This window comes from Zophobas morio, unplaced genomic scaffold, assembly GCF_036711695.1.
Source record: "Zophobas morio isolate AGI-343-1 ecotype UQ-CSIRO unplaced genomic scaffold, CSIRO_AGI_Zmor_V1 ptg000023l, whole genome shotgun sequence".
NCBI classification, from domain to species: Eukaryota; Metazoa; Arthropoda; class Insecta; order Coleoptera; family Tenebrionidae; genus Zophobas; species Zophobas morio.
Window position 1 is genome coordinate 4953786 of NW_026972128.1, and position 24957 is coordinate 4978742.

At 32.9% G+C, this 24957-nt stretch overlaps 1 protein-coding gene across 3 annotated transcripts; it reads right to left on the minus strand.

Moving 5' to 3' along the window:
* Positions 1-519: 519 nt before the first annotated feature.
* LOC135134720 (cilia- and flagella-associated protein 410-like) lies at positions 520-24110 on the minus strand. Of its 3 annotated transcripts, XM_064063505.1 has the most exons (9): positions 23850-24107; positions 23631-23696; positions 8255-8422; positions 6882-7122; positions 6703-6789; positions 3322-3450; positions 3151-3255; positions 1448-1594; positions 520-1394 (listed from the first exon to the last, which is right to left on the minus strand). In XM_064063505.1, the coding sequence occupies exons 1-9, from the start codon at positions 23930-23932 to the stop codon at positions 1284-1286; spliced, it is 1137 nt and encodes a 378-aa protein (XP_063919575.1). In that variant the 5' UTR covers positions 23933-24107; the 3' UTR covers positions 520-1283. The 3 variants fall into 3 exon arrangements, with proteins under 3 accessions (XP_063919575.1, XP_063919577.1, XP_063919576.1); XM_064063507.1 differs by lacking the exon at positions 3151-3255 and having other exon boundaries at positions 23850-24110; XM_064063506.1 differs by lacking the exon at positions 6703-6789.
* Positions 24111-24957: the final 847 nt, after the last annotated feature.

Sequence of the window (24957 nt, forward strand, 5' to 3'; positions counted from 1 at the left end):
GCTGCACAAAATAAAAATAAATGACAGACATAAAGAAAATGAAAAAAGTTATAGACAAAGTCGAGGATCTATGCTACGGAATCTTCCATATTTTTAAAAGTCACCAACCATTTGTAGACTGCGCAAGAGACACGAAAATTTACAACTTCGAAGCTGGAAAAACTCAACTTCTCAAGTGCAGTCCCTCTGGGCATTACCAGGCGTTACAAGAAATCGACTATAATGCATCGACTCGGACGGTTTTAGAAAATCAAAAGTTCCTATTAAGACGACTGCGACACATTTTCTCCATATAACAAATAATTAAATAAACCTTCTCATGTCACGATAACTCAGTTTCTAATTCGAATTTTCACAATTATTATTAATATTGGTAATGTCTGATAGCTCCGTCGTTCTTCTCCTCCAGAGGCACTTTTTCTTCGTGGTTTTTGCACAGAATTATTTTTCTAATACTCACTCAAGGTTAAAACTTTCATTTTTTGGTACACGTTGAATTATCACAAATCACACGTATAGTTCATCATATTAATTGCTTTATTTTGATACTTACACTTCATAAAAGAAATTGCACTTATTCAAATACATGTTACAAAGGGCGAATTAAGAAAAAGTTACAACTAAAGACTAGATTAACAGTATAAAATATAACATTAAACAATAACAAGTAGCAGTCTAAAATGGAGGGAATGAAACGATTGAACTTGCAAACTTCAACAAGTGAGTACACATCCCAATGCCAACTACTCACATTGACTGGTCCAACAAAACATGAATTGTTAATACCATTAAATCTCCTAATAATTAATAACTCGCTCGTTTTATTAAAAAATTATATCAAAAACTTGATGTTACAATTGTCCTACGGTGGCAGTTATGTACATGCGCTTAGTAATGCTCGTAGATGAGAAATTCAGACTTGTGGGTGTCTTAAATAACGACTTAAACCATAGCTGCCTTAAGTAACTCACATCAAACAATAACAAAAGAACAGTGATATATTTACATACAATTTTCAACTTACCGAAACACTGCGTAATTCTTAAAAATACAATGAGTGTCCTATCACAGAACGTGGCCCATTATTTTCGGAAAAAAATCAAGCTGGCTATTGTCCGATGTGTGTGCGCACCTTGCATTAAGTACTATCGGTAACATCGTTCCCTAACTTACAACAGCAGCGCAACTAACCTCTATTGTCCGTGTTGAGTACATCTCTTAAGTCATGTTTAGTCGGTGGTGTCTTGCGGTGGTTCGTCTTGGGTGGACGACGCTTCCTTATGTCATTCATCCAGTTCATCCATGCGCGACCTAACCTCCATTTCGACAACTTCGAGACTGGGGTAATCCAGTTCTTTGACTAAGCGCAAGACGGCCGACAGTATGTTCGAGTTCTACGCAATTTTTCGTTAACACTAGGCTGTGATAGGTTCGGGGTGGAACTTACCCTGGTGACTGGTCTCCTAGTAAATGGCGCTCGGTGAGCGGCGGGGCAAACGTACCTTTCGCGCCTTTCGTGGCTGTGAGTCGAGGACACGTCGGGTTCTCGGTACTGAGGCTGGCCGTGGAGGTAACGGTCCCCGTTTGTGTATTCCTGTGATATTTTAGTTTATGTTGGTGTGATACTAACTACATAATTCTACATCTGGTAACTTTCCTATCACTATATGAAGAATAAGTTAAATAAGTGAAATGCCAATATCTTTTAAACTGTTAACATTAAAGCGTAAATTTTTATGTACTCTGTCCTTTAATCTGAGTTCACATAAGGTGACCAATAGATCATGTAATTTCGCTACAATTAACACTATTACTGACTACTGGATTAAAAAATGAAGTGGTTTAAACTGAATTTTCATTTCTCTATATACATGCAAAATACCATTAAAAGAATAAAGGTTGCTCAGTAAAAACGCTTACACGAATCATCTGAATGATTACTTAATGCGCTAACACTAATTCAAGAGTGTTGTTATTTTCCTAACGTATTAAACTTCAACTAATTTTAAAAAATGACAACGTAGCTGCTGAAATGCCCTAATCGGAGGTAATGCATTTGAAAAACTCTGACACTTTTATAGATAATTAACTTACAGAGATAGATAATAATAATTATTATTGCTGTGTATCAGATTTGCCGGTCTTATACATAATATCAATCATTAGAAATTCTTTTTGCTTTATTGCTTAAATAAACCCATTTAGATTTAAAGCATGGAGAGGTGTCAAAGTAAGTAACTGAATACAATCTCGATTATTATTTTTAGATCGAGGAATGTATATAGTGGACTATGAAACATACATTTATAGGTTTAATGGCACGTAAAAATTATTATTATTACTATTTATTTATCTTTTAATGCACCGTAACTGGTATTTAGAACAAGAAGTATTGTTTTTATAACTGCTATAATTTCTAATAACTGATATTATGGTACTAGAAAAATAATAATAGGCATTATTATACAATTACAAAACCTCATAAAAGTCATTTGACATGATAGTGTTTCTATCTAAAGTAATATATTTTTTTTTTACAAAATTAGGTAGGTTTCGTAATTTTTATAGTTTGTATTTTAATTTTTATCAGTTAAGGTTCGTAATTATTTTCAACTTTTTCGAGTCTGAAAACTGAAAAAAATTAAACATGGATCGAAGCATATAAATTTAGTCACATTATTCTTTACTTCTTTTTTCCAGTGCCCACCCTCGAACTTTGAAAATGAGAACTATCGAGATCGATCTTAAATTTTCTAATTTTTTAATACACTGAAACTACAGCACAAGCAAACAAATGAAAACGATGTATTTGTTGAGAGTGGGAAGAGAATGAATGCATTTTCAGTTAAAAATCCACTTCGTGAGTACTTAAAAACTCAGAATAGAACAACATAAAACAGAAATTAGTATACGAAAAAATTAAAATTACCAATGGTTATAGAATTATTGTATATGCGACTACCAATAAAACAGAGAGCACTACATCTAAAATTACTAGGTATTAAAGAAGGTTGTGCAAATTCACTTCGGCAACTGTGCGAGCGTTCGCGTGGCCAAAACACACTGCACACACAAAAATATAACACTACCTTTCTGAATATTCGTAATCGCAACTCCGTAGCGCCATCTACTAGTTAAACTATAACCCACCTTAATACAGTTAGCTGATTGACTGTTAACGATTTTAACGTCCCTATAGTTACTATCACAGTGATGGATGTTATCTTCGAATGCGTGGTCACCTGGACACCTTTGCTAATTGGGCGAGATTTTAGTCGGTTAGATAATTAGAAATCGGCCAACTTCTACAAAGTCACTTACGTCATAATATTGCGGCGGTTGTTGCTGTTTCGGAGATTCTCTTTCGTAGCTGTTTCTCCGCCTTTCTACGTAGACGGGCTCCGGAGAGAAGCTTTTTCGAGCGGGTTCTGTTCTACGCGGTGGACTTGGCTGCGTAGTAAACATTCGTAACTCAGAGGCATTGTTAAAATTAAGGGGTTGACCGCTAAAGCTAGCAGTTTACGCGGAGAAATGAGAGGTCGAAGTTGGATTGTTATACATTTTCATTTTTTATATAAAGTCTTATTGCTTAGGAATTATGAAAAACACAATGCACTGAAAAGTGTTTGATATATTGTGAGGTTTAAAAATTTATAAAAAATATATATTTTTCAGTGATCCCAAAGTATAGATACTTAGTAGATTGTTTATTTGTGTTATGCTACACAGGATTTACAATAATCCAATTTAAAAGTAATTCCAGAAATGCATACGAACATAAAATTAGCCATGTTCATAAAGTAAGTACATATTATTGTATTATCTGATAACTCACGGTAAAGAAGTTGACATGGAGTAATTCGACATCAGTTCCAATTTATGGAGTAGATAGACACATCAGGAGAACAAAATACCCTCTGATAATAATCGATCGAATTTAGGTTTAGGCAGACTAGATATTATCCTGCTGGGAATTGTCGTGAAAAAAACAATTTAATTCGTTTGAAGTCACCCTACAACCATTTGCAACTCTTTTATCTTTTAAGTTTATCTTTATTGATGAGTTGCCATAGAGACCAAGAGTTATTTTTAATTTCTAACATTTCTCGTTACATTCGAATTTCGTATGTCTAATTGCCATGTTATAATAATATCTCTTTTTAAAACGCAACAGTTCCCGTTTTTTAATGCACTACATTTATGTATTTTGCAAGACGCAACCAATAGGCCCAACGCCCAAAAGTATTTAAAGATTTGAGTTCTGAGGTGAACTAGTTGTTATTAGTAGTCTTAGGTTTACTACTAAAAGTGATTTTTCTTTTAGCGAAAGCCATGTTGTAATTATAACTCAAAATATTTATAAAAGTAAACTTATGTTTACGTCTACATCACGATCAACGAAGTCCCAGTTACCTGAACTTTAAAGCATGTTAAAAAAGATGAATCTTCCTTTATGTGTTGTAGGTCTGAGTGTTAGCTCATACATATTGTATAATAAAGCTGTGGAACCTAATCATGTAACAAGAATAGTAAGAACAATTACTTTTCCACGCCGAGTTTTTATTAGGTGATCAACTCCAGTTCAAAGTCATACCTCGTTATATTGGTACCTGGGAGTGCCTTAATCCCTCGCCTTAGTTCCGGTCCAAACAGATAAGAGCAGTGATTGCAATTTGCGTAATTTTAGCTAAATGGCAGAAACCAGACGTGTAGTAAATAAAGAAGTTGACAACTGCAGAACTTCATCTAGCAAAAAATTGTGCAATATAATGAACAGTACATTTGTAGATAAGACCTTGCAAAATGTGTCTCATATAAATAAATAGAACAATTTATGTTATAATTTATGACAACTTGCTGCTTTTAGCATTGCACAACTTGAAACATTTTTGTGACTACATAAATACTAATATTGTTTTAAGTAAACAATTATTAAAATAATTTTTATTTCGCTTCCTTATTAGTCAAAATTAGTTGAATGTTTTCCAGCACTAAAATAAATATTTTTAGAGGCAGGTAGATAATTGTTGGATCGAACTAAAAAAAAAGCCATTCTCACTTAAATGGGCGGAGATGACCGCGGACCCGAGTGAACGTCCAATGGTTATAAATAAATAAGTTTTGTATGTTTTATGTTTTTATAGATTATACTCCAAAGGTGTCTTTTAAAAATAATTATGTGTCATTGGAAGAGGCAGTAGTTGTTTTCTAAATTAAATAAAATGCGAGAATCCTTCGGTCTTCTAAAGGACGCTTAATATACTAAATGATAATAAAAAAAATGTTATAATACAACAAAAATGCTAAAATTGCAGAAAACAATTGGGTTATAAGAGAAAAGAAAAGAAATCCCAAAATGTTACAGAGGGTTATGTTATAAAGAATCAAAAACGGCAAAATAAAAAGAATATATAACACATTCTGCCGAATTTAAGCTGTTTTTCTTTTTTTTTCGTAAATAGCTTCGAATCTTATTTCTCCCATTACCTGCCGCAAAACTCGATCTTATTACTGTACAACATAGTACTCTCAATTTGAAATATTGAGTTGAAAATACAACGATCAAAGACAAACTTTCTTAAATGCATGCCTGGCTTTGATCGTGTTTTTTATTGCTCTTTCAGTGCGATATGATCGAAAAAAAGTCATCTAGTAGGCCATGAAAAGTATTTTTAAAATAATGACGTTGGTATACTTGACAGTTTATTTGACTGTTGCTTGACCGTAAGTGTCAAACCGAACAAGGAACGGATTGGTGTTGCCAATATAGTTTTTAATGCTACTAAAATATTTATCTGTTTCAAAAAATAATGATCAGAAATGCTTTTAATCAATTAAATAACAGTAATTGAAGGGTCATTTAAGGTTTCTCAACAGAAAACAAACAAAGTACTTTTGAGGTTACTTTTACTATATTCTGACATATTTTTTTAAATCCCTATTAATTTTTTACCAGTCATGTCAACATTGTGACATTTTGACATTTTACAACCTTAATGAACAAAGTTCAAAATTAACAAAATCCAGAGATGGCGCAAAGTATTAATGTATTAAATTTTATTAGACAATTCCAAATCACTTAAGGAACTTAACTAACAAAACTTTATTAAGTTAAATCCAAGTACAATCCATTGTTTCTTGTTAAAAATGGCATTTTAGTCATTGAAAGACTATCTAAATAACATTTTGTGTAATTTCTTTCATGTCAATTGCAATATTTTTCTTTTTGTGTTACAGGGTTCATTTTTCGTTTTTCTGAATGTTCTTTCTTTTCTTTTTTAATGCTAAGTATTACTATTGACATTACATACTATTATCCTAGGATTTTGTTTATAATTTTATTTGGATTGTTTATTTTGATTTGTGCAAATCTTGAATGTATCTCATAACACTAAATACACATCAATGATATTGATTGATACATTGTGTATGTAAACATTATTGCGAGCTGGAAAATTTACGAGTTGGCAAAAACCTTAACTTAGTAATAATTCACAAAACAACTTGGCATCAGGTCGTCTACATTAAAATAAAGATTAAAACAGATATTTGTCAAGGATTATAGAAAAAAAATCCAAATTACAAAAATCCAATAACTTCACGTTCCAATGCGGTCAACCCCCTTCGATCTAAGGTGTGTAAACGTTCAGCACAAACTCAAGCATTTAGCGTGTACCATGTTAATGTGAATCATGCCATTACCTGTCTCGGCGGGGAGTAGTCTTTACTTTCTTCCGACACTTCTTCACGCGGATAAAGATCTTCGCTTTCTTCGATTTCATAGTCGGGCTGATTTAAATGAATGTATAATTTTTGTTAATTTGGTTAATGCAAACGATAACAACATGTATGTCTGAGGAAACCGACACCGATTCACTCACCTCCTGTCTCGGCGGGCTCCTCTGCACAGGACTGTACTCGGACTCAGAGTAGTCCTGGTATTTGTTGTATTGTTGCGGTTGTTGCGGCGGCTGAACGTACTCTTCTTCGCTTTCCTGAGCATCGTCCGGATGAGTCAGTGTGCGACCTTTGCGTTGAGCTTCGCGGAGATCTTCTTGGGTCACTTGGACGTTGTCGAGCTTCTGGAGTTGCGGTAGAGCTTTTATCACAGCGAGACGGTATCTGGGGAAGGTCTGAGTTTATATTCGGTGTAAATGGTCTGATGTTTAAAAGTAGTGTATAGTAATACGATGTATTTATTTATAGCGAGTGATGGGTTAGTTTCCGGAACAAATGTTTAATTATGATTGAGAAATACAGTAACTTTAAGTTTAAAAAAAAAATTAAAGCCGGCTAATTTAGAGCAGGGAAATAAAGGAAAAAAATTAGTTAAAGTTTATTTCGCCAGAACTTCCATCGCTCTTGAAGTACAAGTCCAACAAATCCCGCTTCTTTGAAAAATTATAGATTTTGCGATATTTGTTTTGTGATAATCTTTATTTGAAATTTTAAAAATATTGTCAATTTAAAGAAAATATTTTAATAAATGAAAACTTTGAACCATGATAAAAAATACCAATCCCAGAAAACGTGATCAGTGCAAGGCTTTTCTGATTTTATATAAAAAAAAGTTATATAAATCTAGAATTGTGTCATGTTAAACGACCTTACAGTGATACAATTCAGATAATTAAAAAATACTACAAAATAATGAAGCATAAAAACTGAGTCATACTCCTTGAGGCGCGGAACATTGGACTGGACACAACGCTGAGAGTAAAATGACGAGTTTTAAACGAACAACATTTTTTGTTCCGAAACAAAATTTATGTAAAAATTATGATAATTAATTTGATTTCATTTAAATCTGCCGGGAGCTGTACAGTGTACATAATACGTGGTTGTTACAAAACGTTTACGAAGCACGTTATCGAAAATTGGAGTTCAGTTTAAAAACGATCTCTCATTTCTAACAAGACAATTAATATTTAAATCCAATTCTGGAAAACACACAGATCCATCAATAAGTCATTTTTTATTTACACGACGTTTTAAAATAACACTGTGTTGGAATCGAAACGTTTTGCATCGAAAGAACATGAAATTTTAATAATAACAAAATTTGTCAAAAAAATAAATAAATTTTCCAGTTTTGATTTTAAATTTAAAATGAAAATACTTTTCCAATGTTTAGAAATGGAGGAAATAACCAGATTGGCGCTGCAAAGCATAATCACATGAAAACTTGGTGCATATTACGTTTGTTTGTTTTTAGTCAAAGCAATCATTTTTTATCGCTCATTTCATTACTTACCCGTCGACGTTGGCACAAGGATTTTCCCCAAGCCAAAGGTTCTTCAAATTCGGTAAATTTTGCAAGAAGACCACTTCATTCAAATCCCTAATATCGTTCTGCCTTATATACAACTCTTCCAACCGTTTGCAAAATTGGAAATCCACCAAACTGTTGATTTTATTGATGCTGTAAATAAACAAACACTGATTTACATGCCATTATATAATGGTTATTTTTGTTTGTGCGGCCACAGTTACGTTTCCAAGTTTCCATATCCGTGCACACAAAAAATCTTGTTCTGCCTACACTAAATTCAGCCAATTATTAAACAATACCTCCAAGAAACTTTCAACACGTCGCTATTACGCACTCTAAATATTTACCAACTGCGAGCACACACACAAATTAACCCTTAACCTTTGAAAAAAATAATCACCAAATTCCGCAAAATTCGAAAAATTAACATGTTCCAGATAATCTGAAAATCGATGACCGACTGTGACGCGTACAGTTTTTGCATTTCGTCGAACGAATGTAGCAATTAAGGAAAAACTGTTCCACTAAAAAATCATCAATAAAATATGATTCCTGTTAACATAATCAATACATCTCCAAGGATAACAAAAGCTGAGAGATTTCGGCTGCCAACTTTAACCGAGATCGATGGATTTCAGGTTGGGTATGGTAATAAAGTAAAACACAGGCAAGACGTGGGTTTAAAACACACATTCTACACCCTCGCGTTCAGACATTTTCACCAACACACCCATTCGAATGTATAACTTTGGAAATAATTAAACCGGCGGAGTCATCGTCGTAATGAAACGGCCAGGAAAAAAACGAAAAAGGGTGACGAAATGTATACGAAGCGTTACGTTAAATTCTCGATTAAATTATGGTTATGACTTCGTAATAGTTTGCTTGTTAATTAGAAGGAAAAACTTGATCGGGATTTCGGTTTTGGTACTTTCTCTGTTACAAAAACGAGCGGTGTGATGGTAATCTGGGCAACAATTAATAGATTGCTGTAAAAAATGCACGCCTTGTTCCACACACGGCCGAGAATATAATTAAATCCGCGCTTTATTTTGCGACATGTGGCACTTTTGGCGTTGTAATTTCGACTTTCTTGAATTACGAACTACAACTTTAGCAACATTATAAAGACGTATAATTTCATATTATCTATTTTTTGAAAATAAAATTAAATAAATTATTATCATTATTAATCGTGTGCATTGTCTATTAATTTCCTGTGTTTTTGATGCTGAGAATGACATAAGCATCAAAATAGTCAAAAACGTCATAGTTCCAGTTAATTTTATTTTCAATCGTCTTGAACACGCCATAAATCGTTTTCTTTTTTTATATTTAATTATTTATCATTAAAAACAAGTTTTGTGTATACACTTGGAACAATTTTTATTGTTTTTTTTAAGTAGTCAATTCTTAAATTTTTTAATGGTCCTAAAAGAACAAGTAGCAAATTTTGTTTGTCTAGCGTTAGTTTTGTAAAACCTATCAAATAAATTGGAAAAAATATGTGTCTAAAATTTAACACTAAATTAAATAATTACTCGTATTTTGGTAACAAAAAACATACAGTTTATTTATAACAAGATTTACTTATTTGAAATTTTTGTTCAAATAATTATTCTGAACTTGTTATTGAAAAAAATTAAACACAATAAACTCGAGCTTTCTCTAATAGCTACTTTTCCAATATGTAGTTATAATCTTAAACCAGGTTCTTCTGAATATTTCCACTTAATGCATATCTTAACACCTCAGAGTTGGAAAAAATGCGTGAAATACCGATCATTGTGGACGATTTGGGATGTCATCTTGACGTGATGTGGTGAACATAAACGAAATGTTGACAGTTACGACGATCTCACAGACAATAAAAAAATCATAAAAAGCTCGCGTTTCTCACTTCTTTCGCTTTATTTTGCTTGTTTTGTCAATGTATATGTATAAATGAGAATACAATCAACGTTTAAATACGAGAAAATTGCACGTAGGTATGTGACCAAGGCTGTATCAATACTAAGTAACATTATTTAAGTATAAGAGGTCGGTAATGCAATTTTGAAAATACGGTTTGGATGAATGTTAGATAAGGTTGCACACAATGTTGCGAATGTGTTCCAAAGCAACAAAACTTAAAAACAATATTCCACATTGTTGTACAATGTTATCAACATAATGGTATAATGCAGTGCGATTTCAATGTCGATTTCAGAAAAAAAAAACTACTTATACAAAGTGAAGGAATGGAATTTATACTGCGTAACTGAAATTATACTCTTATTAAATATTATAATTAACTATAAAAATGTTCATATAGAAATTGTCTTCAGCAAAGAATTCAAATTTTACAAAATATGTACTAGGTGTTTTAGATTTTTTCCTCCGGGCACCAATTCCTATTTATTAACTGTTGTCAGTCTGCGGTACAAATGAAGTTTAATGAGAAGCCAAGATAAAGACACAACCAAGGGCGGTGTGTACGCTGTCGCCTCCAGATTTATATTTTTAACCCCCGACATAAAAGGAGGGGTGTTACAACTTTGAAGCGTTTGTCTGTCTATGTATCTGTGTGTGGCATCGTAGCTCCTACATGCGTTAACCGATTTTCAATGCGTTTTCTTTCCTTGAAAGCTGAGGTAGTTCTTAGTTCTGTTTGATGATAATCAATTCGGCCATTTCAAGATTATCGGCTCATAACGCAGTTAGTGTAGAAATCAGCTCGATCGTCGCAGCGAATCTCACCAATTTCCGACTTTTTAAAAGTACTTTTTTTTTGTCGGATTTTTTTAAAAGTATCAACACTTGTTTATCGTTACATAATTTAATACAAAAATTTGCAGTCGGGCAAATTTTTTTTTTAAAGACCAAGGGTCTAGGGGTTGCTTCTTGGTGTTTTATTTTTGAAAGAATTTAAAAAAATCTCGAGGAGATATTTTGTCTTTGAAAGAATCTTGAGGGCGCCTAAAACAGTGTCTTTGTTTTTAAGAATCTGAACGACTATGCCGATTATGTTTTATTTGTTAGAGAATTTAAAAATACCTCCACAACCCCTGGTGCTTTATTTTTTAAAGAGTTTGAAAAAATGTAATGTTTTTTCTTTAATAATATGAAAAAACCTCGGAGAGTCTGGAGTTTAGTTTTTGAAAATTTTGACCCCTTTTTAAATAACTTTACATCAGGTGTCGTTACAAAACAAATAAAATTCGCACAATCAAATTTTATAGTTAACGCAAAATATTGTACTTATTTTATTACTTGTGCTACAGCAACGAGGAAAGTTTTGTTAAAATAACTTTACACCAATTTTTTAGTAAGTTGGTAAAATGTTCTAAATATAGTCTTTTTGACACGGCAACCAAACACCAGCCATTTCCTACATAGATCTTTTGCAAGCCTTCTTCTTCAAAAGTTGCATATAAATATTCTTTTTTGTAAGAAACCTCACATTTCTCCAACGATGACCATTTTAGATATTTTTCGTACATTCAAATTTACACGACTAATTACACAGCGATTATGCACAAAATAATTTCGGTGCACCCTGATTGGACTTTGTCTTCACTCGACTCGACTCGTTGACTGAATCACTCGTTCCCGTGGCCTCTATTTAAACCCGTACGTTCCTCTGGATGGTTCGTGCACGCCGCTTCGAGGGTTTTCTGGACTCCGCCATCGAGACTTCCGGCAACCTGCTCCAGAGTTTCTTTATGCGAACGCCTAGCCGCCGTCCCTATTAGAACGCCCTTGAGAAGAGAAATTCTTTGAATATTCTGTTCCTAGGGACTTTGGTATTCTACTCTTCGTTTTCTTTTTACATTTTTTGAGCCCAACACGAACGTTACGTTAATAACGTAACAATTCAGCATTGCTTGCTTGTTAATTAGAGAGGAAAACTTTATCCGAGATTTCGATTTTGCACTTTCTCTATTATAAAAACCTACGGTATGATGGTTAATCAACGCATCAGTGTAATAATTGGTATAAGTGCTGCTCGAAGTAAGTATAGTTTCACTGAATATTGCTAAGTAGCGGTTTAACACAACATTTAGATTTTCCGCCCGACGAGTTGACATGAGTGAAAGGCGGTGAAAAAATAATCCACAACGAAACGAAACGAACAAGCATCTCACAATGCAATAAATAACGACTCCGAAGAATATTTAAAAAATCGGTGTGTTCAAAATTAAGCACACAAATTAAATTAAAATTTGCTACATTTAGCTATACATAGATTAAGTTATATGTGTTGATACGTGAAAAGTAAACTTTGCTTAAGGAAATACCCCTATAATGTATATCATTATCTTATAAACTTTCCTTTCATTTAAACAATCGTTAAAACATAATTATTTCTTTATCTTGATAACTTTTTGACTGGCGAAGGTTGAAAGAACTTGGAACCTTCGGAAAATCAAAATTTGGTACATACTGGGTAATATTTAAATCAACAGTAAATTTCTCTCCGACGTCTAAATGACCCCCAATTTGTTATTATTCATAGAAAAATAGTAAACAGTTGATGAAACATCCAGTTTAGTATATATATCCGCATGTGAAAGCTATGTTTCTTATCTTTATTATTTCCATGCGAACTCCTCTTTTAGGACCACGCTACAAACACAATACTGATATTATCTATTCACCAAAACTAGAAATCCGTCAAGCTGTCCTCAAAACAAGTTGTGCGTCTATCAGAACATACACGCACTACAACTTTTAACTTCTTGGAATTAAAAAAAAATAGTTAACAAAATTAAACCGCCGCCATCTTCTCATTAAGCAAAAACCGTTACAAAACAATGCCGATTTTCCCTCGCCCAATTAAAAAAAGCAACAATCCGACGTATTTCCGTTACACACATCTCTGGCTTTTCGTCGAAAAGCCAACGAATTTCTCACGATCCGCAATTGGCCACGCGTGAAGAACTGCTCTATTATAGTAAATTTTTAACGGAATCACAGCTTTTAAGTCTTAAACTTGCATGCGAAGGGCATTGTATTCCGAGACAATGCACTCTACACGTAGAAAATCTGGTTAAATCGTCGAAGACAAAATACACAAAATTGCTCGTTTACAGGCACGCTGAATTCGAAGTTGTCATGAGGATTTTCGTGTCGAGCGAAAATTGTTTACTGTTCTAACTAGGAGAGTTAACGGAACTTTGATTATTTTCCAGCAATCTTCTCGAAATTGCGGTGATTAATGATCATTCTAGCTCCTTTGATCCGAGAATAATGGAGTTGCCGCGAAACTGGGTAACGAGAAGGTTCTTTTTTAAATCGATCAATTTCGTTGGGTGCATTTAATGCGGAACGGTGGAGTGAATCAATATTGATTTGATCTAATTTATTAATTCGAGGTGAGTGGGATGATTTATCGTTGTGTAAGGAAATGTGCGAGGGAAATCATCTGTTCCAGTCCAAGAAAATACTAAAAAAATACTAATCCTTCCGTCACATGCATTTTACAATAAGTCCGAGGTTATTTTACACAGTTTTCTTGAATAGTATAAATGGGTTATTATACAATAGAAAACAATAGAAGACTTCACGTTTTTGCTAAATCTTTGGGTAATAATTAAGAACCCACTAATTTGTTAAAAGTGCCTTATCATGACTCTAATGTACGATGTTAACAATACAAAACAACTATTATCACTTTATTTGGAGCCTTGAATCGAGCCAAGTTTGTTTAAAAAATGTAAAGGATGGAGAGGTCACTGATTCCGCAAACTCCATCACCTTTTGCATACGTAACGTCTAGCTCACTATGCGGGCTCCCGCTCACTGCAACTTCTTTCTACTTCGCTTCACCTGGTCATGCGTGAATTATTAGATATTTTTCCTTGCGATATTAAAGCAACTTTTATTACATATATTTTTTTATAATAAAAACCTCGTGAGGTTGCACGATCAATTCTTACCGTAAATTGTAAATTTTTAAGCGTTTTCTCTACCTTTGGCTCATGGGATTTCCAATATATTTTCAAAATGTAAGTGGTCGGATTTGTGTAAATTCCGTACCGAAAATTCGAATTCTTCCGTTTTCGAGTTTGAATTATGTTTTAGAAACATTACACCAGTTCCAGAGGTTGGCCAATATTAAAAAATTCTTTGGTTAGATGAATATGTCAAAAACATGGTGACGATCAGGTAACCAAGTAAATACGACATTTAAGCGGGACGATTTATTATAGAACTTGGCACGTAACATTAACGCTATAGCCTTAAAAAAATCTGATATAATTACGTATCGCTCTATGCTATGAATAAAGAGAAGTTTCTGCTGCATCACAAGTTATAAATAAAAAGCTCTCAAAGACTAAATTATTCAATTAATTAATTGATCCTCACGGTAATGACAAAGTCGCATGAATCATTTCCTTTTTTTCTTTAAACAACACCTACGAAATTGGTTTAAAATCTTCCTTGAAAAAACAAATAGAACCACAAATGGTTTTCGTACTGAAACGTGTATTTTGAGGCACCTACATCGCCACTGTTAAAGTACTTAAACCTAAAATTTTTCTACAGTTTGATATCTTTTGATTTTTTATCTTGTGAAACCTGTTTTTTCTGAGCAAGAACTAAAGTGTTGTAATAGCGCCATTTTGACTAATATCCTTCACTGCTTGAAAAAAACGGTTCCATATTTTTTTCCAAAATGACCACTTTTTAAAATAAGGTTTTGCATGATGTTACAGTCAAAATAATATAGGCTTGCCGTTATAGGGTTAGTATTTAATAACTTGCGCGGTTTTAACTAATCTTGGAACGAATAGAGTAAAAATTAATAGAGTACTATGTTTATTACAGTTACGTCTTTAAGCTTTAAGTCTAGTCCAGTTGCAGCAAATAAGCAAAAAACAATTTCATTATTATTAGCCAAGATAACCCTTTATAGAATGTTTTTTTTGCATCACCAAACACTCTCAAATTAGATTCTGTCATCACCGCATAATAAAAATAGACATAATGCAACGTAAGGTTATTTTTACTGTAACGTTACGCAAAAAACTCCCTATTAATACACATTTGTTACAAAAGCCTAGTTAATTAAATTGCAGTATCTTTGCCTTATAAAAAAAAAATAAAAATTAATCTTTCGTGATATATATGTCGTTCCAAAACCATTTTACCGATCATTAATGCAACGAAAATATTTTCCTATAAATGGGATTTTTACTAGTAATTTGGTTAAGTGCTCGACTGCGACTCGTGATTACCACACTTTTAATTTTTGCTGCTACAGTTTGCGCACAGCGCGAAAGCTAAACAAATAAATAACCAACAATGTCGCAATTGGCGACAATTTCACCTATTAAAAATGACGCTAGTCAAGAAATGAATTTACACGGAATTTCGGTTACTGACCCCGCTTCTATTAATTATCATTAAACTGGCCAGGTCATTTTTCTTTCGAGACAAAGCTCTTTTTTATTTTATTAGACACGAAACAAACGAGAAACCAAATTATACGGCTACAACATAGACAAAAAATAATAAAAACGCTATTAACACACTTCCGTGTTTCGATTTATATAACTAATAGTGCTTCTCTATAATCTGTATCCATTGTAGATTAAATGCTTACAATAAAACGAGTGCAGAACACGGATCTGTCCAGTCGTTAATGACTTCATCTAATTAGATATTACACATAGAAACCCTATTACATTAATGAATATCGCGCAAATTATAAACTACAAAAAATTCAATAAACACCTAAATTTCAAGAGACTATAGAAACAGACTCGTTATTATCCACTTAAAACCGTGGCGACCAAAGATAATAGGCATTCCCCACGAAATTGGACCCTATTGATTTCCAATCATTAATAATGGATCAAAGTCGCCATTACTGTATCACCCTCAAATAATATAGTAATTTACAACGACGAATATTTAGGGCATGGGGTCTGTGGGTAAGTGATACCAACGCACAAAAAAAAATCATTTGCGCGAGAACTGGGTTAAATTTAATATTTAAGCAAACGTCGCAAGGATATGATCTGGTTTAAAAAAACGTCTTACCAATTAGACGCCGCCTTTATCGCTTTTTATGTAGTTCCACAAAAAAAGAAATAATTACTCATTGTTCTTTCTATTCTTGTTTCCGAATCTCATTAATTAGGCAACATGAAAATAAATAGAATGATCTTGTTTTAATAAGATGTACAAGGTTATGCAACCGTTCAAGGTTGTATGTTGGTGGCGCCATCTGTTGGAATTATCGGACGAGAGCCGGCTCTTCAGATTAAATTAATAGTTTTGATTTTTTGCCAAACACCATGTATGTAGACATTAAAATATGAGACTTTTAGTGTTGTTCTCTAATTTAGTTAGGAACCTCGTACAGAGTGTATTTTTTAATAAATAGCCAAATTTTTAAGTTTTGATCTGTATTCTGAAAATTTCTTAAAACAAGTACCAACAAATACAGCGTTTTTAAAATAAGTTTTTATATACATATACTTTAATTTTACCATCAACATTCTTATCGAGACGCACATTTATGGTAATTTCAATCGAGGATCAAAAATTATTATTCATTATCTGATTAATATTAATTCCATACGAATACCTATTTTAGAAAACTGGACGACATTGACCTTTTCTTCCAAAAGTAGCACCATTGTCAAATAAGAACTTACCAACTTCGTATAAAAATACATAAATATATCATTTGTATTGTTAACGGTTAAAGCACTAGTATTAAGTAATCACTAACTTCGACAAAATTCATTATTTTTTTAATCGAATAATCGATTCATTCACGCTCTAACTGCTACAAACATACATTATTTCCCTCGTCTGTTGCAAGGCCAAGGACAATATTGTTTTTATCGTAGACAATTTCAGCTTTACTTTTTCTAAAATTAAAGCTAACTGTGCGCCGCAAAAATGTAAAAAAACATAATTTTCTTTTTACTGATGCATTCACGCCCGTCATGTCTGGACGCACCTTGATAATGGATAAAGCTTTCGTCGGAACTGTTTTAAATATCATTCCCATTTAATTTAATTAAAAACCATCGAGAATTCCTCGCACCAATTAACATTACAGCAACAGCTAATTTACTTCACACGTCTTTAATAAACACTAAAGATCTATTAAGTACACACTTATTCAAGTGTCATAAAATTTTTTTCAATGGTGAACATCTGGCGAACGGTAATAACGGAAACGATTATTGCACAGTGGCAGACGCAACAGCAAGTAAGTGGTAAGTAATGAATGATTTTATTTCGCAAGTCAAAAAAAGAATGGTTCGTGTAATGACAGCTTAGGGCAGTTGCGGTTGTTTTTATTGTACATTGTAAACACTGCGATTTTGTATGACGTAATAATGGTAACAGGTGTATACGATGGAAAAAATTGTTTTATTGGTTCTAGACTTCTCAACATTCTTGAACAAAGTTTCACAATCTGTTGTGGCATTGAGTGTTCAATTCATCGTGGAAATAATTTTTATATAGGTACAAAGATGTCACTACAGATTTTTATTAATAATATTTTTTAGAGAAATTTTAAATTTATGAGTTCTCAATTTGATTTTATTTTTGGTTTTTAAGTTTCACAGACAATACATTCTGAAAGTTTCTTGGAATTTATTAAAATGGGGTACCTGGTAAATAACCATCATATCAACTAAGGAAAAATATGCATAATTTTTTAATGATGAAATTTAGTTTAATCAAAGTACATTTTAATAATTTAGCATAAAATTATATCTTAATTCACCAGGTATACTTAAATTACTTCAAATACATACATACTAATAATATTTTACAACTTTAGTCAAAGAACCCAACCCGCAAAACTCTAAAACCATAAATTATACAGGTACAACCGCCAAAGACCGTCTGCTTGGAGCAACACAGGACCGTATTTGTAATGAACGCAAATTCTGTAGGCACGCGACACGGCTTACAAGTTTACAAGGACCCTACTGCGAAAAGCCGACTCGGCATTGTCAACCAAATAATCCTAATTATGTTATAAAATTTTATTAGTACGCATTTAAAGTGATCTTACAATACACCACTAATTTGTCAGTGACAAAAAAAACAAACAAAAAAAAAACAACTTTTTAATTTTATTTTCTGGGGCAGCTTTTTGTATTAAATGCTCAAAAACTGACAATAAAAAAAATCCATAAACTTCAAGAATTTCTAAATCATGTACAAAACTACTTTGTAGAAAATTTTGTTGTTCGTATTCGCAATGTAGAGATAAAAAATTTGAAAATGTGATGAATCGACGATTCTATTTTTGTTTCAATTTTGTACATGTGAATAATACCTAGTAAAAAAACACGTAGATTTGCCTCTGCCGTTGACTTAATTATGTAATTATTTACAATGTTATTTTCCTGGGAACATCCGTCATGTAAGTTAATACTTTTCAAATCAACAGAACCCAAGCTTGTGCAAATGATTTTATTATACTCAGGTGCGGGTTTATTATTTTTAGGGCCTCATGAAGAACTCATTTGCATCTTCTTGATGTCAAACCGTAAATAATGCAGCGTTCGCCAAATAACTAAAAAAGGAATATAATATGTTGTGTGTATTATGCAGATCGGAAAATGAATTATAAATAATAATAATGAATGAAAAATACTACAAGTGAAAAGTCTACCTAATTTCCTCTGTCCAATACGATAGTAAAACATTGTTCTTAAAAAAAAAGATCCAATGTTATTTATAAAGAGCTAACATATTTAAACAAGTTATGAATTATAAAATTTGAGGCCTATAGATTAACACAAAAATTGGTCGAAAGTTATTTCTACAGGTACTCCCTCGTTCCTGGAGTCAAAGATTCAAACAAATTCACAATTAGTAGAAAAAAAATTGACGAGGATGAGATTAGAACCTACGACAGCAAAGTTCACATTCAACGCTGATGCTTGGAAAAACCACACAGGTTGTTGCCAACGGAAGACAAATATGGGTTACCTGACACTAACAGCAAATACCGCACAAACATTTTTGTAAATGAAATTGTGATAGAAATCAAGACGGATTCAAAAACTCTATGTACAAGAGTATGTAATTTTAAGCAGTTTAAAAAATGAAAGATTCTGAGAGGAAGTCATCAGATTGTTATCGGTCCAGCGATCTCGCCGATTATTATCTATCTAATAAAAATATACACAGACAGACGGAATTGGAGACCTACTTTTTCGTATTCTAGAAGTCATGAAACCTCATGAAAACATGAAAGTTGCTATTATTTTAATGGACCCTATTAAGTTCTATAATTTTGGGAAAACTGGGTGATTTATTTTTGACTTAATATATTACTAAAGCGAAAACAACGTTGCATCTGGAAGGACATCTTTTAACATTCAACAAAAGTTTGATATGAAAAGTCAAATAATTTAAATGAGATTAATACAGAATTATAATCGTTGATTTATAATTCTTAAATTCATATGTGTTTAACACTAAATTAAAAAATTGGTCTAAAGAGTTTCGACAGTACTTCCCTCGCTGTGGGAAACGTGACGACTACATGCCTATTATGTTTTTTTTCACATTACATTTTTGTAGCGGGGCATTTTCAAATAAATTGAATTAATTTTTTCAATTTTGTCATTATTTGGCATTGACATTTTTATAATTTTTTTCTGTGATTGCTATGATTGCGTATTGAAAAAAAATTAAATTGCACGAAGTCGCCTCTGGGGTGTATAATATGTTGCCTACGCAAAAAATGTCAGGTGTGAACAAATAAAGTGAACAGATAAAATGAACACCCTGTATATTACTTGTAATTTAAGACAAATAGCCATAACACTTATCAACCTGTAGACGTGACGGTGAAATACAAACCGGATAGCAATGCGACGGTCCAGACTTTTTTATTGCTCTGACTTCCGTTTATTGAATAAAACACTACATTTTATTTGGTTTTTAGATGCTGTAATTCACATTTGGTTAATTATAACTTGTCTATATATAGGGGAGCATCCCCTAGCCTCCCCTAGCTACGGCATTATGAAATATCGAGAAACGAGTACCAAATTGAGCAATGGACTCCATTACTGTACGTCCTTAGATTATCCTCGATAAGAAAAACAACTTGAAAGTGTTTATGTTTATACATCGGAAGAATGTCACGTAGAAATTAGTTTGATTTGAATAAGTTAGACCCTCAAAACAGAGGAACAAAACAATTAACTAGTAAGTTACAATCGACAAAATGTTCTGAATTTCATTATTATAATTCTTATTAAATAAAGACGTTTGGACTTTCACATTTTCGAGAAAATGGGATGATTCATTCTTAATTTGATCAATAAAAATATGAATGCTATGATCAATCACAAATAAAAATTCATATTTTGCACATTTTGGGTAGAATTTATTCCGCAAAATTTTGAGATAACGTCATCAATTTTTTGGGGGAAACAAACACATTTATTTGGATTAACAGTTTACCACGCTTACAATGACTTTAAAACGTCTGCAAGATTTCAAAGTATTCAGTTTTGCAATTCTTGATTTAATCAATAAAATTAATTGACTCAGTTATTAATTTTTTTCAGACCCCCCGTATAAGCAAATCTAAAAAATATTAATGCAGTGATAAATCACAAGTATAGACTCATCATTCTTTACATATTTAAGATATCATTTTTTCAGCAAAATTTTGGGGCGGCGCGGCATCATCAATTTTTTAGGGGGGATGAGCAAACACATTTTGATGAAAAATTTACCATGCTTATGATAAAGTTAAAACATCTCCAAGATTTCAAATCGTTCGGTGTTGTAGTTTCTGATTAAATCAATAAAATAAATTCACACAATGATTAATATTTTTGAGTCACCCTGTAGTATATGCAAGTCCAAAAAATATGAATGGAATGATAAATCACAACTACAGACTCATCATATTTTGTACATTTTAGATGGGATTTATTAAGCAAAATTTTGGGATGACGTCATCAATTCTTTAGGGGGGATGAGCCAATACATTTTCATCAAAAATTTACCATGCTTACAATAACTTTATAACATCTCCAAGATTTCAAATCATTCGGTTTTGCAGTTCCTGATTAAATCAATAAAATAAATTTACGCATTCATTAATTTTTTTGACTCACCTGTATATGCAAATTCAAAAAATATGAATGGAATGATAAATCACAAGTATAGACTCATTATATTTTGTACATTTTAGATTGGATTTATTCAGCAAAATTTTGAGGTGACGTCTTCAATTTTTTAGGGGGGGATGAGCAAATACATTTTTATTAAAAATTTACCATGCTTACCATAACTGTAAACGACGTTTCGGGTAAAATCTCAATTCGGAGTCATGTGTAAGACTATGTTATTTGATACAATTTAAAACCCAATTACTATGTACAATTTTGAAGTGACGTCATCACATTAGTGATGGGGATAATTAGACAAATTTTGGTTAGCTTTTTACCATCTACATGATATACCTAATATAAATACAAAATGTGACAACAATCGACCCAGTACTTTCGGAGATTATCTGTCTAATAAAAATCCGGGACGGTAGACAGACGGAAACGGGAGACCTATTTCTTCGTCCTCTAGGGGTCATGATAGGTCGAGAAAATGCAAAAGTAGCTCGGGAAACAAAAATTGGTGAAAAGTTATTCCGACAGAACTTCCCTCGCCCTTGAAATACAGTTCAAGGACTCCCGCTTCTTTGAACAATTACAAAATTGTTTTGAGTTTTTTCTCTTCTCACCTATAATCCTATAAAGCAAAAAATTAGTAGTAGTAGTACACAGACAGAATTTCCCTGAAGAAAAGTCGAACAATGTAGCTTCTTCAAAAATTATAAAATTTCATTTTGCGATTTTTTTTATGATAAGCCATGTAAGTTCAAACAAAGTTATGAGTGGAATGTTAAACTACAGGTAAAAAACATGTTCTGCGAAGTTTCAAATGATTTTTCCATAACAAAATTTTGTTTTGATCTCATCAACATTTTAACAAGAACACTTAATCAATTTAAACAGGTGCAATAATAATAACATTGCTGCATTCGCAAATTTTCTGGAAAATAAGTTCAACTCTTCGCTCAGGCTCGGGAAGTAAAAAAATATGATTGCATTGATAAAGCTCAATGCTTTTTTACCCAGACAAATGTTTTCAGGCTTTATTTAATTTCTTTTTCAGTAGAATGAGAAATCAAAACTTTACAAATATTCAGTTCTTTATTAATTTTTAACAAATCTCGCCTTCAAGCCTCACTTTTAAAAACATCATATCACAATTTTGCCGTTTTTGACATTCAAAGGTATTTGGAATCATACGAACTGTTATTTTTAAAATTTTTGTTTTAAATATGGTTTACGTTTAGCGGTTAAGATCAGAAGAATCAAAAATAGTTTTCTGGGAATGTCTATGGTTGACATTTTTTCACAGTGAAAATCCCGACGGTATTTTTTTCACTGTCAGAGCGTAACCTAACGATATAAGTATTTTATTAAAGTCCATTTAGGGAATAGCTAATTTCATGGTGTACCATTACCCTAAGAGTAGAAAAAGTGGACCCCTGTTTCCGTCTCTCCGTCGTCTGTTGGCGATTGTATGATAGAAATTCTCCGAAATTAGTGGTTATTGTTAATTTGTAGGTGTTATTAGTAAAAAATAAAATTGGCAGTATCAATTGTTTTAAAGACTAAAAAGTCAAAAAGTAAAAAAGAATTTAATCAACATTTTTGAGTACAAATTTTCAATAGGAAATTAAACTACGAGATCTAGGTGTGACGTCACACCATATGCAACCGATTCAGGATGTACGACGCAGAAATTGTAGTACCATGGGATGTTCATAAGGAAACTAGTCAATATGTAAAAATGCAAACAAGAATCAGTAATATATCAGCAAACACACAAATTACAAGTCCCAACACTCGTGCACCATTATTAAAGCTACTCTGCAACTTCAACGAACTATGAGCCTTCATACGCTGCTGCATTTACTCTAATTGTAACTTTTATAACTGTTTTTGTTAGAACATTATTCTGTGTACGAAATTAGGGCCCCATTCTCATATACAATCCATTCCAAGCCTCTTCCACGAACGCACAATGAATTACGAGATACCGAAAGCGAGTAACATGCGTGGGTTTAGACTGTCCTTGTCTGTCGGAGCACACCTTATAGGGCATTCCTCATGCACGTTGCCCACCTGTGACTCACCTCTCATCATTTGTAAGCGTCACATTCTATCTCTCTTACAACTTGTAAACAAAGCCGAATAGCGGACGTCGTAAATAAGACAGGTGTAACAAATAAAAACACGTACGTGCACAGTCTTGCTTGAATCTCGATTCGTCATTGATCTGGATAACCTACCTCAAAGACAACACCTCCACACTGGGCATTTTCCGTAACAGGGAAACGTCCACGAGTTCGCTACCCCTGAAAACAAAAAAAAACTTGTTGAAACTGCGATAATCGAGCAAATATAAAGGGGAGAAGTAAACACAGCCAAGGTGAAGTGAAGCTATCAGGTTGTAAATCTTATGCGAATTAGAGAAAATTATGATGCGGTTTTTGTTTTTTTGCACGTACCAGCAATTTAGACGTTTGATTTTTCCCAGGTCTGAGATTTTGGTCCTCGCGATTACCATTTCTTCGGTTAACCTCTTGGCCATTTTGACAATTGAGGGGTTGACACGAATTTTGATACAACACGTACACGGGAATTTTGAAAATGTTTATTTACATCGTTGATATTGCACAAATTAGTGTGGAATTCATTAGCTACAAACCACATCCATCTCGATTCAAGTTTCTCGATGAACTGTCAAATTCGGTGTTCACGTTTGAGTTGTAGGTTGGTGCGCAGATGCAGAGACAGTGTTGCCAATATAATTTCCAGGCAATATTTTTACAGGAAAATCCCATTTTTCTCGAACACGTCTGTTCTTGTGTATTTCTGGATCTATTTAGGTTAAAAAAAGTGATCACTTGTTTAGGGTAAGATCGTTTATTTTATATAGTTTTAATTTATTTAGTGTTCAAGTTCACCCACACTTACTTTTTCATAGGCGTCGACTCCATAGCGGAACGGGGGGCGGCCTCCAAAATTTTTCTGTAATACAAAATACGTACATACAAAAATAGATATGTGTACTTTGGCAATTATTTTTTAAAAGGGGTTATACATTTAGAAATCATCTTTAGCAGCTACGTTTCTACCTTCTTTTATCTAAAAAACCCCTCGAACATGATCATTAATGTTAAATTACATAACATATTATAATGGAATGGAATATGTACTTTGAGATAATGGGAAAAATACATTCGTTACACCATTATTACAAAAAGGTGACAAACATGATGATAAAAAAATTACAGGCCTATATCGACTTGGTTTTGTTTGTTCGAGATTCACAGTAACTAATATATTTTATTTTCAAACGTCATATAACTGACACTTATATGACGGTCTTACCGGGGTTTAAGTGTCATTTCTATGACACCGTGTTTGAGCGGCGCATAAGTACAACTTATACTCCGCCGGAGTATAAATATGTGAAAATCATAGTGGTTGTCAACCATAGTAACCATGGTAAGTGAAATCAAGGCAATTCCTTAATGAAGCACGAAGATAGGAAATAATCATTTCAAAAGAAGATTAATCGTTTGAAAATAAAATATTGTATTTCATTCGGAG

Coding starts and splice junctions, on each gene's coding strand:
- LOC135134720 (XM_064063505.1), bottom strand. CDS start 23,932: ATGGCCAAGAGGTTAACCGAAGAAATGGTAATCGCGAGGACCAAAATC. Junction 3,256..3,321: donor AACCGCCGCAATATTATGAC/GTAAGTGACTTT, acceptor TCGCCCAATTAG/CAAAGGTGTCCAGGTGACCA. Junction 1,395..1,447: donor CTAGGAGACCAGTCACCAGG/GTAAGTTCCACC, acceptor AAAATTGCGTAG/AACTCGAACATACTGTCGGC.